The 17921-nt window shown below is 40.7% G+C and overlaps 1 protein-coding gene across 1 annotated transcript; it reads left to right on the forward strand.

Annotated features, from left to right (window-relative positions):
- Positions 1–618: 618 nt before the first annotated feature.
- LOC126278879 (uncharacterized) lies at positions 619–17190 on the forward strand. Its single transcript, XM_049979154.1, has 3 exons — positions 619–627; positions 16132–16266; positions 16348–17190. Exons 1-3 carry the CDS (start codon positions 619–621, stop codon positions 17188–17190), a joined length of 987 nt encoding a protein of 328 aa, XP_049835111.1.
- Positions 17191–17921: the final 731 nt, after the last annotated feature.

Genomic DNA, 17921 nt, shown 5'->3' on the forward strand with positions numbered 1-17921 from the left:
TAGGAAGTGATCAGGATGGAGAGTTTTTTGAAGTGGTGTTGTGGATGTTGCTCTAGTTCCTGGATGGCAAGGGTTTCAATGTGTGTTATGGGATCCAGGAATTCAGGATTACATAGCAGGAGAAATTTATAGATGTAGATAAGATATTGTGAAGGAATTTGAGCTTGATTTATATGGTTTTGCAGTTCTATGTTCGTGAGGAGGTGATTGTAAAAGGAGGTGATTGTAGAAGGAAGCATGACAGCCAGTGATGGGTAATTTGATGGTAAATCCATTTGGGAGGTTCCATGAGCCAAGCAACAACACAGGAACAGTATGTGGGACTACGATCTGGCTAGAGATAAGAAAACTTTTCTGCACTGATGCATATCAAAGGAGCAAGGATCCATGGTAGTGGAAAAAACGCATAAAATATGTAAATAATGCAGAATAACATCTGAAAAATTCGCAAAAATACACCCAAACATGTGAGAAAAACCACGAAAAGGATGACATAAGGGGAAACCAAATTAAATCTGAAATTCATGTAAAGTCACAATGAGATAAAAGAAAAAAAGAAAAAAAAGAGATCGTAATGTGGGTTGCAGGTCTGTGGGTGCATAAATGTGAAGAAAGGGGATGGCAGATGTGAGTAGATTAGGTGAAATTGATACATGTCGACAGGAACTGGAATAGAAAACACAAACGAACAAATTTAAACCAAAAGGCACCACACAGTATTGGTAACATCTGCCTTTACGTAAAGGAGCTGTGCAGGGTGTAGATTCCTTTGACAATTTAACATTCCAGTAACCACAAGTTATGTCACTGGAAGTCAAAAATTTAGAGCCATGGAATTTTTGTACAATTTCATCAATTTTAGCTGGTTGGTAACTCTCTCTCAGAATTATTCTAATCAGTTTTCTTGCATTTAGGACAACTCCTTCACCTTCATTCTTTTTTTTAACAAGCATCGTATGCTTATTATGTCTGTAATTTGACTGTTCAATTATTCTCCTTTTGAGCATTTTTTTCTACGCTCCTGGAAATTGAAATAAGAACACCGTGAATTCATTGTTCCAGGAAGGGGAAACTTTATTGACACATTCCTGGGGTCAGATACATCACATGATCACACTGACAGAACCACAGGCACATAGACACAGGCAACAGAGCATGCACAATGTCGGCACTAGTACAGTGTATATCCACCTTTCGCAGCAATGCAGGCTGCTATTCTCCCATAGAGACGATCGTAGAGATGCTGGATGTAGTCCTGTGGAACGGCTTGCCATGCCATTTCCACCTGGCGCCTCAGTTGGACCAGCGTTCATGCTGGATGTGCAGACCGCGTGAGACGACGCTTCATCCAGTCCCAAACATTCTCAATGGGGGACAGATCCGGAGATCTTGCTGGCCAGGGTAGTTGACTTACACCTTCTAGAGCACGTTGGGTGGCACGGGATACATGCGGACGTGCATTGTCCTGTTGGAACAGCAAGTTCCCTTGCCGGTCTAGGAATGGTAGAACGATGGGTTGGATGTACTGTGCACTATTCAGTGTCCCCTCGACGATCACCAGAGGTGTACGGCCAGTGTAGGAGATCGCTCCCCACACCATGATGCCGGGTGTTGGCCCTGTGTGCCTTGGTCGTATGCAGTCCTGATTGTGGCGCTCACCTGCACGGCGCCAAACACGCATACGACCATCATTGGCAACAAGGCAGAAGCGACTCTCATCGCTGAAGACGACACGTCTCCATTCGTCCCTCCGTTCACGCCTGTCGCGACACCACTGGAGGCGGGCTGCACGATGTTGGGGCGTGAGCGGAAGACGGCCTAACGGTGTGCGGGCCCGTAGCCCGGCTTCATGGAGACAGTTGCGAATGGTCCTCGCCGATACCCCAGGAGCAACAGTGTCCCTAATTTGCTGGGAAGTGGCGGTGCGGTCCCCTACGGCACTGCGTAGGATCCTACGGTCTTGGCGTGCATCCGTGCGGCGCTGCGGTCCGGTCCCAGGTCGACAGGCACGTGCACCTTCCGCCGACCACTGGCGACAACATCGATGTACTGTGGAGACCTCACGCCCCACGTGTTGAGCAATTCGGCGGTACGTCCATCCGGCCTCCCTCATGCCCACTATATGCCCTCCCTCAAAGTCCGTCAACTGCACATACGGTTCACGTCCACGCTGTTGCAGCATGCTACCAGTGTTAAAGACTGTGATGGAGCTCCGTATGCCACGGCAAACTGGCTGACACTGACGGCGGTGGTGCACAAATGCTGCGCAGCTAGCGCCATTTGACGGCCAACACCGTGGTTCCTGGTGTGTCCGCTGTGCCATGCGTGTGATCATTGCTTGTACAGCCCTCTCGCAGTGTCCGGAGCAAGTATGGTGGGTCTGACACACCGGTGTCAATGTGTTCTTTTTCTATTTCCAGGAGTGTATTTCTTTTCTAACAGCTTCTGACTTGGAAAATGGAATAATAAAAGGTTTCTGGAAAAAAAAAAATCATATTCTTTAAACTGTAGTCTACATTCAGAATCTTTTACTAATCCCAGCTTCTCTGAGAACACTCATTCTTTTGTTCATATGAAATACCTTCAGAATTTCACACACTGCCATTTATATCCACCTGTACTTGTTCATCTTTAGTCCTACTTGCATCAGTTCCAATAGTTAAGTGTCTCAGTGACAAATCTATTTCATTATGTGGCTCAGTATCCAATTTTTCCAAAAATACCATTTCATATGCATTTCCATTATTCTCAAAATTAAATTTTTCACTGTCAAAATCAATATTCACCTTCTGTAAAAACTCTGCACTCAAAATAACATTGATTGTGAGTTTAGGTATCACTAAGAATTTACAAGCCAATAACTAAGCACCAGATTCCGCTCTTAGAAATTTTCCCTATGGCATTGTGCACAATTCTCATCCCTGACAGGTGCATAACTACAATATCACTGTTATGTTTAACAGAGTAAAGAAACAATTTCGGTAGTCAATTTATTACATTATCACTATCTAGTAAACTTTAAACAGGTATTCTTGAAATATTAGCCATTATAACAGGATGCCGCACCTCATTAACACTTATCATGGTGTCTCCTTAATATAACAAATCCTCAGTAGCTCTTTTTTTCCACTTTCAGTTACTATTAAATGACAACTAGCATGACACTCTTCACCCATTTATTTCTTCACTATCCCCAACTATTTCTCACATTTTCTCTGTTTGCTTGCTCCATTTATTCTCTTTTTACTTTATCATATTCCCTTTATCGTCATAAACAAATTCAGATATTTCTTCTTTCTCATTCTCTTCACTGCTATCCATTTCTTTACTACCTTTGTTATCACTTGAACTATTACTTGAATCACTGCACTGTCGCCGGCCGCGGTGGTCTCGCGGTTCTAGGCGCGCAGTCCGGAACCGTGCGACTGCTACGGTCGCAGGTTCGAATCCTGCCTCGGGCATGGATGTGTGTGATGTCCTTAGGTTAGTTAGGTTTAAGTAGTTCTAAGTTCTAGGGGACTAATGACCATAGCAGTTGAGTCCCATAGTGCTCAGAGCTATTTGAACTGCATTGTCCTCAAATGCTTGGCTGGTGAGTTGTTCTCTATCCTCACTATTGATCCATAAATCAAGACATTTGATCTGCTTTGATTTCTGCAATGGTTCACGTTTTTTTCATGGCATCCTGATGTTTTTTGGTTGTGTTTCTTATGCTGGACCATCGAGTACTCTTCCATTTCCTCTGTTTGTTCTACCATTTGATCTATTTCATCTAATGTGATGTGATCAATTCCACTGGACATACGTTCTTTTTGTTACTAGACATGGTCTAGTTTCCCAGTCTGCTTCCATATCTCTGCTCACTTGAATGTTAGTCCAGGATGTTTTGTTTCTATTTACTAGTGGCTCTTTTTTGCTTCTTGCCCACCTGAAACAAATCTCAGTTTTCTGGGTTGTCTCTAGAATTCCTACTGCCATTTCTATTCCCTCTCTGTCCACTCCTTTCCCAGTTATTTATGTAGTTACCAAGGTTCTTGCCAGTATTATTCTACTTATTCCAGTTACTTGTCAGTCACTCTGAATTGGTCCCCATTATCAAAATCCCTATTATTTTCTAAATTTGCCCTAAATTGTTCCTTGTTTCCCACATATTTTAAAAAATCAGTAATATTACTCTTAGGGGGAGGCAAAAGCAATTCACTAAATCTTTGAGGCAATTAGTCTTCTAATCCCATAATTATGGGTTCACTACATAGGTCTTTCTCCAAGTATATTACCCTTTCCACCTTCTAATACCATGTCAACCTCACAACATCCCTACAATGACCCCATTAAATTTTATTTACATTCCCTCCCCAAATATGCCTTCACCCTAGCCAGATTACGCTCCCATATTTTATTTACTCAGGCTTGTCGACATTTGGCATTACCCCCAAAGGCCTTACACTTAAAGTTCCCATCTCTGGCTGCAATCCTTCTTTCCATCAGTCCTTATACCAGTTCTAAACTGCACAATCCATAGCCCTCACCAGCCTAATCCTTCACCTATACATCGACTCGGCCAATGAACACACCCGTCAACTCCTATCCCAAATCAAAGTCCTCAATCTTTCCTCTCCCACATCCACACCGGCTGTTCATAGCATCCTCCTACAGGCCAACCGCAAATTAGAACAGCATGCCACCATCCACCTCAAAAAACTATCCAATCTCCTGGTTCCCACCTCCGGAAAGGCAACTCACTCACCCTCCACAACCTTTCCAACAAATCTCAACCTCCTCTCATTGCACACAGACCCAGTCTCTCCCATCTACAAAATCTCCCACTTCCAGTCCCACTCCCCCCAACACCTCAAAATTCTAGTCAACACAATCTGGAACCACAACACCCCAATTCAGTAGTTAACCTTTCCTCCAAACCTCTCTCCCAATCTGAAACCTCTGTCCTATCCAAAGGCCTCACCTTCAGCCCCACTCCCAGGTTCAACCAAACTGCCCTTGTCAAAGATTTACTGTCCTACACTCGTAGTCTCTGCTGGAAATATCACTTTGCCACGAAGAAAAATAATCCTGATCCCACTCCTAATGATCCAACTCCCCAAGACACTATCCAAATTGAACCCTGCCTGGAACAGTTCCGTCCTCCATCACAGCGGGACCCACCTCCTCTTCCTCAAAATCACCCTCTCCAAACCTTCCAGGAATTTCTCACTTCCAGCCTCGCATCTCAGTCTTTCTTGAAAAACCTTAATCCTACTCCCAACATCACCACAGCCGAAGCCCAGGCTATCCGTGATCTGAAAGCTGACCGATCCATCATCATTCTTCCGGCTGACAAGGGTTCCACGACCGTGGTACTTGATCATCGGGAGTATGTGGCTGAGGGACTGCGTCAGTTTTCAGACAACTCTACATACAAAGTTTGCCATGGTAATCCCATTCCTGATGTCCAGGCGGAGCTTCAAGGAATCCTCAGAACCTTAGGCCCCCTACAAAACCTTTCACTTGACTCCATCTAACTCCTGACCCCACCGACACCTTGCACTCCTACCTTCTACCTACTTCCTAAAATTCACAAAACCAAACATCCCGGCCGCCCCATTGTAGCTGGTTATCAAGCCCCCACAGAACGTATCTCTGCCTACGTAGATCAACACCTTCAACCCATTACATGCAGTCTCCCATCCTTCATCAAAGACACCAACCACTTTCTCGAACGCCTGGAATCCTTACCCAGTCTGTTACCCCCGGAAACCATCCTTGTAACCATTGATGCCACTTCCCTATACACAAATATCCCGCACGTCCAGGGCCTCGCTGCAATGGAACACTTCCTTTCACGCCGATCACCTGCCACCCTTCCTAAAACCTCTTTCCTCGTCACCTTAGCCAGCTTCATCCTGACCCACAACTTCTTCACTTTTGAAAGCCCGACATACCAACAATTAAAGGGAACAGCCATGGGTACCAGGATGGCCCCCTCGTATGCCAACCTATTTATGGGTCGCTTAGAGGAAGCCTTCTTGGTTACCCAAGCCTGCCAACCCAAAGTTTGCTACAGACATCTTCATGATCTGGACTCACAGTGAAGAACAACTCCTGAATTTCCTCTCCAAACTCAACTCCTTTGGTTCCATCAGATTCACCTGGTCCTACTCCAAATCCCATGCCACTTTCCTTGACATTGACCTCCATTTGTCCAATGGCCAGCTTCACACATCTGTCCACATCAAACCCACCAACAAGCAACAGTACCTCCATTATGACAGCTGCCACCCATTCCATATCAAATGGTCCCTTCCCTACAGCCTAGGCCTTCGTGGCAAACGAATCTGCTCCAGTCCTGAATCCCTGACCCATTACACCAACAACCTGAAAACAGCTTTCGCATCCCGCAACTACCCTTCCGACCTGGTACAGAAGCAAATAACCAGAGCCACTTCCTCATCCCCTCAAACCCAGAACCTCTCACAGAAGAACCCTAAAAGTGCCCCACTTGTGACAGGATACTTCCCAGGACTAGATCAGTCTCTGAATGTGGCTCTCCAGCAGGGATACGACTTCCTAAAATCCTGCCCCGAAATGAGATCCATCCTTCATGAAATCCTCCCCACTCCACCAAGAGTGTCTTTCTGCCGTCCACCTAACCTTCGTAACCTCTTGGTTCATCCCTATGAAATCCCCAAACCACCTTCCCTACCCTCTGTCTCCTACCCTTGTAACCGCCCCCGGTGTAAAACCTGTCCTATGCACCCTCCCACCACCACCTACTCCAGTCCTGTAACCCGGAAGGTGTACACGATCAAAGGGAGAGCCACCAAAAGCACCCACGTGATTTACCAACTGACCTGCCTACACTGTGACGCTTTCTATGTGGGAATGACCAGCAACAAACTGTCCATTCACATGAATGGACACAGGCAGACAGTGGTTGTTGGTAATGAGGATCACCCTGTGGCTAAACATGCCTTGGTGCATGGCCAGCACATCTTGGCACAGTGTTACACCGTCCGGGTTATCTGGATACTTCCCACCAACACCACCCTATCCGAACTCCGGAGATGGGAACTTGCTCTTCAGTATATTCTCTCTTCTCGATATCCGCCAGGCCTCAACCTTCGCTAATTTCAAGTTACCGCCTTTACAAATGCCTGCTTGTGTCTGTGTATGTGCGGATAGATAGGTGTGTGTGTGCGAGTGTACACCTGTCCTTTTTCCCCCCTAAGGTAAGTCATTCCGCTCCCGGGATTGGAATGACTCCTTACCCTCTCCCTTAAAACCCACATCCTCTCATCTTTCTCTCTCCTTCCCTCTTTCCTGAAGAAGCAACTGTCGGTTGCGAAAGCTAGAAATTCTGTGTGTGTGTTTGTGTGTTTTATTTATTGTGCCTGTCTACCGGCGCTTTCCCGCTTGGTAAGTCTTGGAATCTTTGTTTTTAATAACTATAGAAATAAGCGCACATGAAAAAATGCACTACACTGTTGTCCTTTTATGTTGTGCTGACAGTACTAAACTTAACACAATGATCATTTTCACAAGTGAAAAACAATTCCAAAACCTGAAATACCACCAGCTGTTGTTGTTCACATACATGACAAGGGTTTCATGGCCAAGTCTGGTATGAAACTGTGTATTAACAGAGGATGGGAGAAAAGGAAAAGCAATTTATTGAAAAAGAGTTCTCTTCTTGTGCTAGGTCAGTTTAGTAGTCATTTGAAAAAGTCTGTGAAAGGGAAATTGAGGTAGGGAAATACCAAGCTTGCTGTTATTCCAGGAGAACTTACTTCACAATTGGAACCTTTAGATGTCTCAATAAATACTGTAAACGAGAGGTCACCAAACTTTTTTCAGTGGGCTGGATAATTTACAACATGATGAACATGGACAACGTCTCAGTGTACAACACTTGGTAGTCAGAACGAAAGCTCTAGGGAAAAATACGAAAAACAGCAACAGTCAAAGAAAATTGAAGGTCAGCATTCCTTGTTACTGATGGTGAGTGAGATTCAAAGCACAAAAAACAAGGCCAAGCAACATGTTTATTTACTAAAAAAGTTATCAATTATTCGACTTTAGAAAAGAAACAGCTACATCTGACATACATAGTGTGCACATATCTTAATCTCACAAACTAAGTAGCAAAAAACTGTAGTGATATTTGTGAAACTGACATTTGGGTTTCAAGATATCATGTGTTCGGTTTGGTATTGCTGCCTCCAATCAAGAGAACTGCTTTCAGTCTCATTTAATGTTCTGACTTAACATACTTCATTTGTGAAAATGTTTGCTCACAGGTATAAGTTGCGCTGAACAGTGACGCCATACCAGCAACAAATTTTTTCAGTTTCTGAAATTCAACATCAGCTAAGATGCAGTAAAATACAAGTTTCCTTCTCTGTTCTTTTCTTTGAACAAGTAATTTAGTTGCAAATCAGGTAGCTGCAACTGTAGTTCAACTGACACATCATCAAGATTCCGGAACAGAAGAATTTCACTCATTTCTGTGAAGATCTGAAATCTCTCCAAAAAACTTATAAATAATTTTCTTCAGTATCAGTAAATGAAGGTTGGCATCTTCAGTGATTGTAGCACAAAACTCTTTGAAACTGTGAAAATGAGATGTTCTCTCCTTCGAGTTCTGCTACAAGCACTTAGAGCTTTCTCCAAAATCCATTGATGATTCTGTAGAGACCACAGATGAGGTTATTCTTTCCCTGAAGTTCCAAGTTCAGTTGTGATGTCGATTAAAAATGGCAATTTCCACAGCCAGATAGGATCTGACAGCTGTGGATCAGTTTTATCTTTTTCAGTGAGAGAAACTTCAATTTTATCGTTTCAGAGCTCATAAAGGTGGAACAGGACTTCACTGCAAGTGAGCCACCTCACTGTTATATGATAAGGCAAGTTATACAATTCAGAATCAGTTTCTTCCAGAAAGGTGTGGAACTGACAGTGATGATCCATAAACCGTTTAAAGTGCATATACCTTAATTGTCTGTGTCCCAAATTAAGCTCACTATCGAAGATGAAAAGGATGGAAAATTTTTAGATGTCTTGGTTTACAGGAGGGGTGATGACACATTTGGACACAGTGTTTATTGTAAGCCCATGCATTTGGACCAGTATTTTCATGTATCAAGTTGTCATCCATTGTATCAATGCAAAGGGATTTTACATACATTGTTTAAAGAAGCTCAGATGCAGATAGTTTGACACAAGAACTGGATCATCTAAAAGAGGTGTTCAGGCATAATGGTTATGCTGACAATCAGATCCATTGTGCTCTACAGATTGGACCTTCAAAGGAACCAACAAAAGACATAAGCAAATCAGTGGCTTGCTTATCTTTCTTTGGAAGCATTTCTTCAAAAAATAGGAAGAATTTTAAAGACATATGTTATGAAAAATGTATTCTGTCCACCTACTAAGCCTAGAGCATGCTGGTCTCACTGAAGGATGCACAGTATCTACAAAATTCCCTGCCATTGCAGGAAAGCCTATATTGGACAAACAGTTTGTATGGTCCAGAATCGCTGTGTGGAGCCCCATCACCCTATATAATATTGTATGATGAGATGCAAAGTAGTTGCTCCTGTGTTGTCTTATTTGGACTGTGTAGTGAAAGAATCTGAATACTGGCTATATGACAATATTATAAACAGAGATAAAGGGTATCCTTTAAGTAAGAGTTGGAACTCTGTTTTGTTTGACATTAAACAACAATGGTGTTTGTTTCACTTATTATAAGGTGTCAATGACCTACAAGTGGTGTATAAAGGAGTTGCCACAGTGTTTGATTTCAGTTCCGGCAACTTAGTGCGATGGCTTACTCACTTACCACTCAAATATTGTGTCACAATGATTTTATGTTCTTGCTGGAGACCCAATATGAATAAAATGAACTGACTGTACTTTAAATTCAGTTGATAACAGTTTAACCTCAACTTCATACTGTATTTGCTAGTATGCTTAAAAGCCCTCTTTTCAACACTTAAATCCATTAATGCACTTCAGAAAAAGGTTCTCCAACAATTTAATTGGAACTGGGCCCATAACCTGTTAAATTTAATAGTCAGCAAATTAAATGTTTAGCACTGAGTTTTTATTCTCAATCATACATCTTCTCCTTTCATCCTCTGTTAGTAATATTTGATTTAAGTGAAAAGCTTCAGACCTGGTTGTAAAGCATGGTTCGATGTATGGGTCTCAGTTCCTTTCATCCTCTGTTAATAAAATTCATCTTGCCTTAAAAAGCTTCAAACTTGGTTGCAGAATGTGGTTAGACCCTTGTACATCAGTTCGTTAAAAGGTACCCAGACATCAGCTGCCATCAATTCATGTAAATCTGCTGTTCTCTTTCACTCAAATTCTTTAATGCTGATGGCCATTATATCCATGAGACGTTTCTTTACAGCTTCATGGTCCATTTTATGTTTTCTTTGGAATGGGATTTGGATGTAGCATGTAGAACATATTATATGTAAATGTTTTATTCTTGGCTTCTTACCCAACCAACACTCAAAAGGAGTAATTCCTTGCACAGATGATTTTGCATTTTGATTTAGAATGTACAGTGATGTTCCAACACATGCTGCTCAGACCTGGAGGAAAATTAGTTTTTTTTTTTTTATTTGGGTACTTGAAAGGCCTTTCAACTCTAGTTCACACCTCATGCTCACTTCCTCCAATCTGTTGTGGTGTGTAGGATGCTCTTAGACTCTAAATAACACCTGTTGCATGTAGTCAGTCCTAAACTTACTATGAAATTCTCCACCACTGTCAGTAAGTAGCTCTTTGATTGAATGGCCTATTGTCTGTGAAAGTTGAAGAACAAGTTTCAACATATCCTTAAGTTCAGATTGTTGTCTGTGATAATGAAACAGCAGTACTGAAATTTTGTGTAACTGTCCAGGAACACAACCATTTCTTCTTTTGAAAGAAGCCATTAAAAAGTCCACAGATATTAGGTGACATTAATTCACCTGGTTTGGTTGACTTCTTACTGTGACCAAATGGAATATAATATGCTTTGCCATAAATTCATGGGTCACAAAATTTCTTTTCTCAAGTGAATGTTTATGCCTAATTCCCTTTCTAATATTTCTTTTTCATGATACAGTTGCAATAATGAAGTCTCTTCAATGGTATTTATGTTATGTTAACTGGGGACCAAGAAACGACGGAGAGGCTCCATCCCTGCCGCAGCCGCAGTAGTCCACAACCCCACGATGACTAAAGCAGTCCAATTCATCCCTCCACCGCCCCAAACCGAACCCATGGTTATTGTGTGGTTCGGCCCGGTGGGCCCCCCAGGGAATATCTCACACCAGACGAGTGTAACCCCTATGTTTGCGTGGTAGAGTAATGGTGGTGTACACGTATGCGGAGAACTTGTTCACGTAGCAATCGCCGAAATAGTGTAGCTGAGGCGGAATAAGGGGAACCATCGTGCATTTGCCAAGGCAGATGGAAAACCACCTAAATATCATCCACAGACCGGTGGCTCACTGGACCTTGACACAAATCCACCAGGCGGGTTTGTGCTGGGGACTGGCACTCCTTTCCACCCGGAAAGCCGTGCGTTAGACTGCACAGCCGAATGGGCAGGCTCAATGGTATTTACTTCAGTGGTTTCTTTGAGTAAAGTGACTTGAATGTCTGCCTTGTACAACGTTCCAAAAGGCTCCCAGGGTCCATGCAACACTAATTTGTCACCAATTTTAAGCCAACACTTTCTCGTTGATGACTTAAATTCACTATTAGGATTCCAGTCCTGATCAGCTGACACTCGAAACAAGTTTCTATATAGGTGTGGAACACAGCATACATCCATCAGCGTTATATCCTGTCCATCAGTTATAGCTAATAATTGAATAGTGCCCTTTTCTGTAGCTATTAAGGTTTCTTTACACTATTTGGCTGTTAAATTTTGTAAAGTCTGTAAAGTAATTTGAACCTATGGTTGTCTTTTAACTCTGTTGTTGGCCCACAATGTTGCTGTATCTGATTCAGCTGAATAAACAAATATCAGCAAAGCACTACAATTTTGTCAGCTATTTCTACTTCTGTGTATATTTTATGCTTTTTTCTATCAGAAATCCAATTTTTGCCATCCTTCATACAGTGGCCCTTTCTCTTACAGTAGTTGGAAATGTCACTTTTCTTTCACTCCTTCTTAAAAAAACTAGCCTTTGCTATTTTAGTTTTGCTTTCCTGTATTTGCCCTTAACGTGATGACATTGGTTGTAGAAGTCTGCATACATGCTGTACATCAGAAATCATGTTGTTGTCAGTCTGCAAATGGATGACACACAATGGTTTCTTCATCTGAGAGAAAAGGAAGGATTTTCTGGATGTCATGTCAGGAGCATACAGGAGTGAGGTAAAATCTCACAGCCCAAAGAATCAGCTGATGGTGTCCTGTCCAAAATCATGTTGGCTGTTGTTTTTAAGCAAAAATACCCTCCTGAAGAGCTTCCCACAACACTTTGATATGACAGCCTTCCACAAACTCATCAGGAGATTTCAGAAACATGCTCCTAAGATAGTTTGCCTCTTATGAAGAAAATTTAGTTGCGTCACACCATGGCAGTCTCCAACAATGCTTATCATCATCTTGGATGATGGTGGTTTGGTGTTTTACCTTTTTCAGTGGTGGAGGATCCACAAGTTTCCAGTCTTGCTTTTCTCCTTTGACCCAGGTTCATAATGACATGCCCAGCACATGTCTGTAGTGATTAGGCAGGTAAAGAAGTCATTTGGATTGCACTGAAACAAAGTCATCTGGATTGCCCTGAAACATCTACAACATTCCTGTGGCTGCCGTAGGTTGACAGGCTTTTTGTGGTTGGGAGTAGATGTGGACATTTGTCATGCCAGTATGCCATGAAAGATGTTAAAAATTGATCCATGACTGATTTTCACTGTATCCACTATTATCTTGATTGTGATATGCTGGTCTTTTAGTAATTCTCTTGCAATTCTCAATTCTTCACAAAGACATGGTCTGTCACTTTGTTCTTCATCATTCATATTTGTTTGACCACATTGGAAATGTACACCACCCAACCATTATATTGTATGATGCTGCATTGTTGTCATACACTTCCACCAACCAAACATGGATTGTTGCACCAGTGTTCCTCTCCAAAAGCAGAAAATGAATTACTATATAGTACACACTTCATCAACAAGCTGTGTCATTTTGATTTGGCCCCCACCCCCAACCTAGCAGTGTGCTATGGTGTCGTGACATTCGTGACATAGCGATTTCACTAAGTACCAGGCCTGTGGACATGTGCCTGCAAACAAGCAAAAAGTAATTATGTAATTTTTTTTAATTTGGTGGTTAAAATTTTATAACTCCTCCATATATGTGCAGCAAAAAAGTGTAATGTCTCTCACTGCCAAGGAGCCAGACTAGCAACATAGTTCTTCATTATCTTATTTTGCATATGTCATTCATTGAAATCTTGCCCTGACTGTTCATCATGGTGTGATCTATATTGAATTTCCTATTATATGTCATTGTCCAGAAGTCCAGCATAGTTGATAAAAAAAACACAACATATAGTTACTGCTAGCTGACAGTTAGGAGCTGCCACTTATCCATAGCAAGGTTGTAGCATGATTTCTTTGATGCAGTTCATAAGCTCTACATGCGGGGGATATCTCCACCTGTGAGAAGGTAATTAACATAACTGCTAAATATGGATGGGCAGTCAAAGAAAAGAAAATTGGTGGCAATTGCCCTTCTAGAAATGTGGACATGTGATTGCAGTGCCCTATATTTGTACCACTTTTAATTAATTGTATTTCTCCAATCCTGATGAAGCTGTGAAGTGCAGTACAACCTTCCAATAGACGGGTGGTTATCTGGCAAACAGACTAACTGCATTGAGCTCTGATATGGATAATTTGTATTTGTATTTCTTTATTGGTCCTGTAAATCATATTTAGGTACATATTTTGCACAAACGATGTAGGACAAGTCAGGTTGGTACAGTATATACATCATCATACACATTGTTATTTTGAAAGGATAAATAATTAAAAATTATTCAATACATGTTGAATATTGATGACAAATTTAATATAATAAAATAAAATAATAGACTTATTAAGAATATTTGAGCAATTACACCACACTTTTCCGGCACTCTAAAAACTTGGAAACAGAATAGAAGCAGTGGTCAAGCAAGTACTCTTTCAGTTTCACTTTAAACTTTTGTAAATTTTGCATATGTTTCAAATAGCATGGCATGTGATTGTACAGCATTATGCCAGTATGATACACTCCCCTCTTACAAATGTTTGTACTTACTGTATTGACATGCAAGTAATGCTTCTGCCTAGTATCATGAGGGTGGTAATCACAGTTATACTTGAAGATAGTTCCATCTTTTAAAATACTTCCTTTTGTGAAATTTAGTATTTCACATGTATGTAAGCAAGGAAGAGGCAGTATACTGAGATTTTTAAATATTGGTTTTCAGGAGTCTCTGTACTTAGCATGGTTTATTATTCTAACAATCTTTTTCTTTAGCCTAAATGTTTTGTTTGTACCTACGGAGTTCCCCCAAAAGATAATGCCTTACATCAGCAGTGACTGAATACTGCCACGGTACATTGTGATCACAGACGCACGGCTTGTATTTTGTGCAAGGATTCTTACTGCGTGCATAAGTGTGTTTAGCTTTTTATTTACATGGTTAAGATGTGTCTCCCATTTTAGGTTTTGCTGTATATGTATACCTAAAAATTTTGTGTCGCTCACAGATGAGACAGTTTTTCCATCAATTTTAAAAATTTGTCTTGCAGGATGTAGTTTCTGTGAATTGTAGAAATTGACTGTCACTGTTTTTTCATTATGTAATATTAGCTTGTTTCTTCTGAACCATTGTGTCAAATTTTGTATTATACCTGTAGCTGTTGTTTGTAGGCTTTCCTGTCACCTGCAAAAAGTACTGTTGTCCCTTTAGTTATTTTTTCTGACAAATCATTAACATAAAGAATGAAAAGAATTGGGCCAAGGACTGGCCCTTGAGGAACTCCATTTGTAATGTTTTGTGCATTACTGTAAAAATTGCAATTTTTTTGTGTTTTCATGTCTTTATATTTTCTTTGAGTGATCTGTTGACGGTCGTGAAGGTATGAATGTATCCACTTGTTTGCCGGGCCTCGTATTCCATAATTACCTAGCTTCTGCAACAGAGTATTATGATCAATTACATCGAAGGCTTTACTAAGGTCAAGAAATATGCCAGACACATGTTGCTTATTATCTACTGCAGTTAGAATTTCATTTAAGAAGGTATAAATAGCTGACTGTGTTGATCTCCCAGTTCTGAATCCATGTGGCGCATCACTTATTATGTTTTCTTTATTTAGAGAGTCTGTCAGCCTTCTAAGAAATAGTTTTTCAATAATTTTAGCAGCTTCTATGTCCATTATAAACTAAGAAGATGGTGGGTTTTATCACGCTATCAAGGTCAGATATATATCTTTATGGCAGTGATTTTGTACATGATGAATGTTTCCTGTATCTCAGAATCATATTCAAAGCTTTGAAATAATACTTTACTGCCCAATTAACAAAACTGCTACAGTACTCTGTGTCTTTATAGTATTGTCTTATAAACTTCATCTGGAGACTACATTCTGTTCAGAATGAAAGTATATATCAACTGAAACATTATGAGCCTAGCCTATTCAACTGCTTGCTGTTGCTTTACTTTTAGACATTAGTGTGTTAACATTATATACCAACAAGTAACCAAACCAATTGGCATTGTAGTCTAACCCTTTCACTGCTCTGGACGTGTTAACACGCATGCCTTTATACCTGTCCCTGTGTGCTCTGAATGTGTGTACGTGTGCCACCAGTCCTTCTACCTGGTACTCTGAACATGTCTAAGATTACAGACATATTTAATAAAACACTTAGTTTCAGATATGAACTTAAGTACACAAGAGCATTGTAACTAAATATTTATCCCATGTAGTAAAACATTCTTAACATGGTAGTGTGACAAATCAGTTGGCTTTTTTCATGCCAAAGTACAGCAAAAGAAGCATGGACAAAATGTGTTACCTTATATCAATTTTTCTAATGATGAGTTATTGTTACAGATGAGAATACGAGAAAAAGAGGAATGTTTGTCACTCACGAGACAGCAAAACACAGAGAAACTGCATGTTCTTACTGTTCTGGAGGAACAGAAAAATAAATTGACATCATCAGCTCAAAACAGAAAAATAAGACATGTAAAGTATTATTTCAATTAGTCAAGTCTAAACTTACTGGTTGAAATGCATTCAGAGTTTTAATTTGTTTTATGTTTATAGGTTGAGGACTGTCTTCAGAAGGTGGCAGAATATGCTGCTGACTGTGAGAAATTATCACAGTTATTGAAACAACTAAATGAACAGGCTGATATTCTGAAAAGAGAAATAAAACTTCTACAATTGAAAACAAGACCCCATCCATTACCTGCTGCACAGCAGGAAAAGAAAATGTTTGAACCATTTTCACCTGCAGCTAAGAATGAAAAGAAGAAATACCTCGACAAAAAGGGAAATACTGAAGTAACAGACTTCCAAGTGCAAAATGATCAAGAGACAGAGTCAGATAAATCATTCACAGAAGAAGAAGAAAAAGAAGGAGAAAGAGAAGGGAAGGAAGATCATCACATGGGAGTTCAAAATCTTCTGGAGAATGTTCTGAAGCGCTTTACTGTCCCTAAAAAAGATAAGCAATCCACAACAGAACATTCTAAAGAAATAAAGAATTCAGAGGGTGTGGAAGATTCCACTGATGTGACAGATAATAATATCAGACAGTGCATGCATGACTTACTTCCAGCAATCATCAGTGAAGTAGGCCAGTTGGATATATCTTTAGGTTTGACAGTGATTGATGATATTATTGACAAATTGAGTTTTAGGCTTGAATTGCAAGAAGATACAGACAACATTAGATACACATTAAATCAAATAATTATAGATCTCTCATCCAAGGATGTCTCTAATCCTGGACTTGCAATTAGTGAAACAATTCAAGATCTTGAAACAAAAGAGGAACATGATGATATCACAGAAGTGAAACTAATATTATATCATATCATCAAAGATACTATGACAGTTATTGCAGAAGAGGATTTCAGGTCTAACAATATAAATTATACTTAAGAAGCATAGGACACTGACAGAGATACTGGACAGACAATATACAATTGTGTGCAAAATCTAAGAATAAAAGTATCTTTCACAGATGTGTCAGTGCCAAGTAACATAGCTCAATGAAACTACGACTATACATAGAAAGTACTGTTACAGTAAACTATGGAAGATAGCTGAAAAAATGTGCAATGAGTTGAACAGAAATAACATTTTCATTCAAGGATAATAATTGCACAAAAGTCACCACAATTAATGACAGTGTCCTGGACATTATAAAAGGCAGGCATGGTTCTTAATAGGATGTTTAATCACCACAGATGGCAACATGCTCTGAAACACGCTCCCATGCTGGCCACGAGGTTGGTAACAAGTTCATGCGACAGGGTGCACCTTTTCTCCACCAGGGCGGTAGACAACTTCTGTATAGTCCTTGGTGCATGTGGATGTGTGGCAATACATCTCCCCAATTCACCTGACACATGCTTGATTAAATTTAAATCAGGAGAATAGACAGGCCAGTCCATTCGCTGAACGTCCTCTCATTCCAAGAGTGGAGGAGCTCTTGGAATGAGCGGATATTCGGCGAATGGACTGGCCTGCCTGTTCTCCTCCACCTACACTGTTCAATGTAGTTGCACATTGTCACCTGTGTAAAATGAAGTGAGGGCTGAATGCACCCCTGAAAACATATGCACTGGGAATGAGTACAATTCCATAATGATTGGTGAATGTATCTTGCT

Source organism: Schistocerca gregaria, chromosome 6 (assembly GCF_023897955.1).
Source record: "Schistocerca gregaria isolate iqSchGreg1 chromosome 6, iqSchGreg1.2, whole genome shotgun sequence".
Taxonomy (NCBI): Eukaryota; Metazoa; Arthropoda; class Insecta; order Orthoptera; family Acrididae; genus Schistocerca; species Schistocerca gregaria.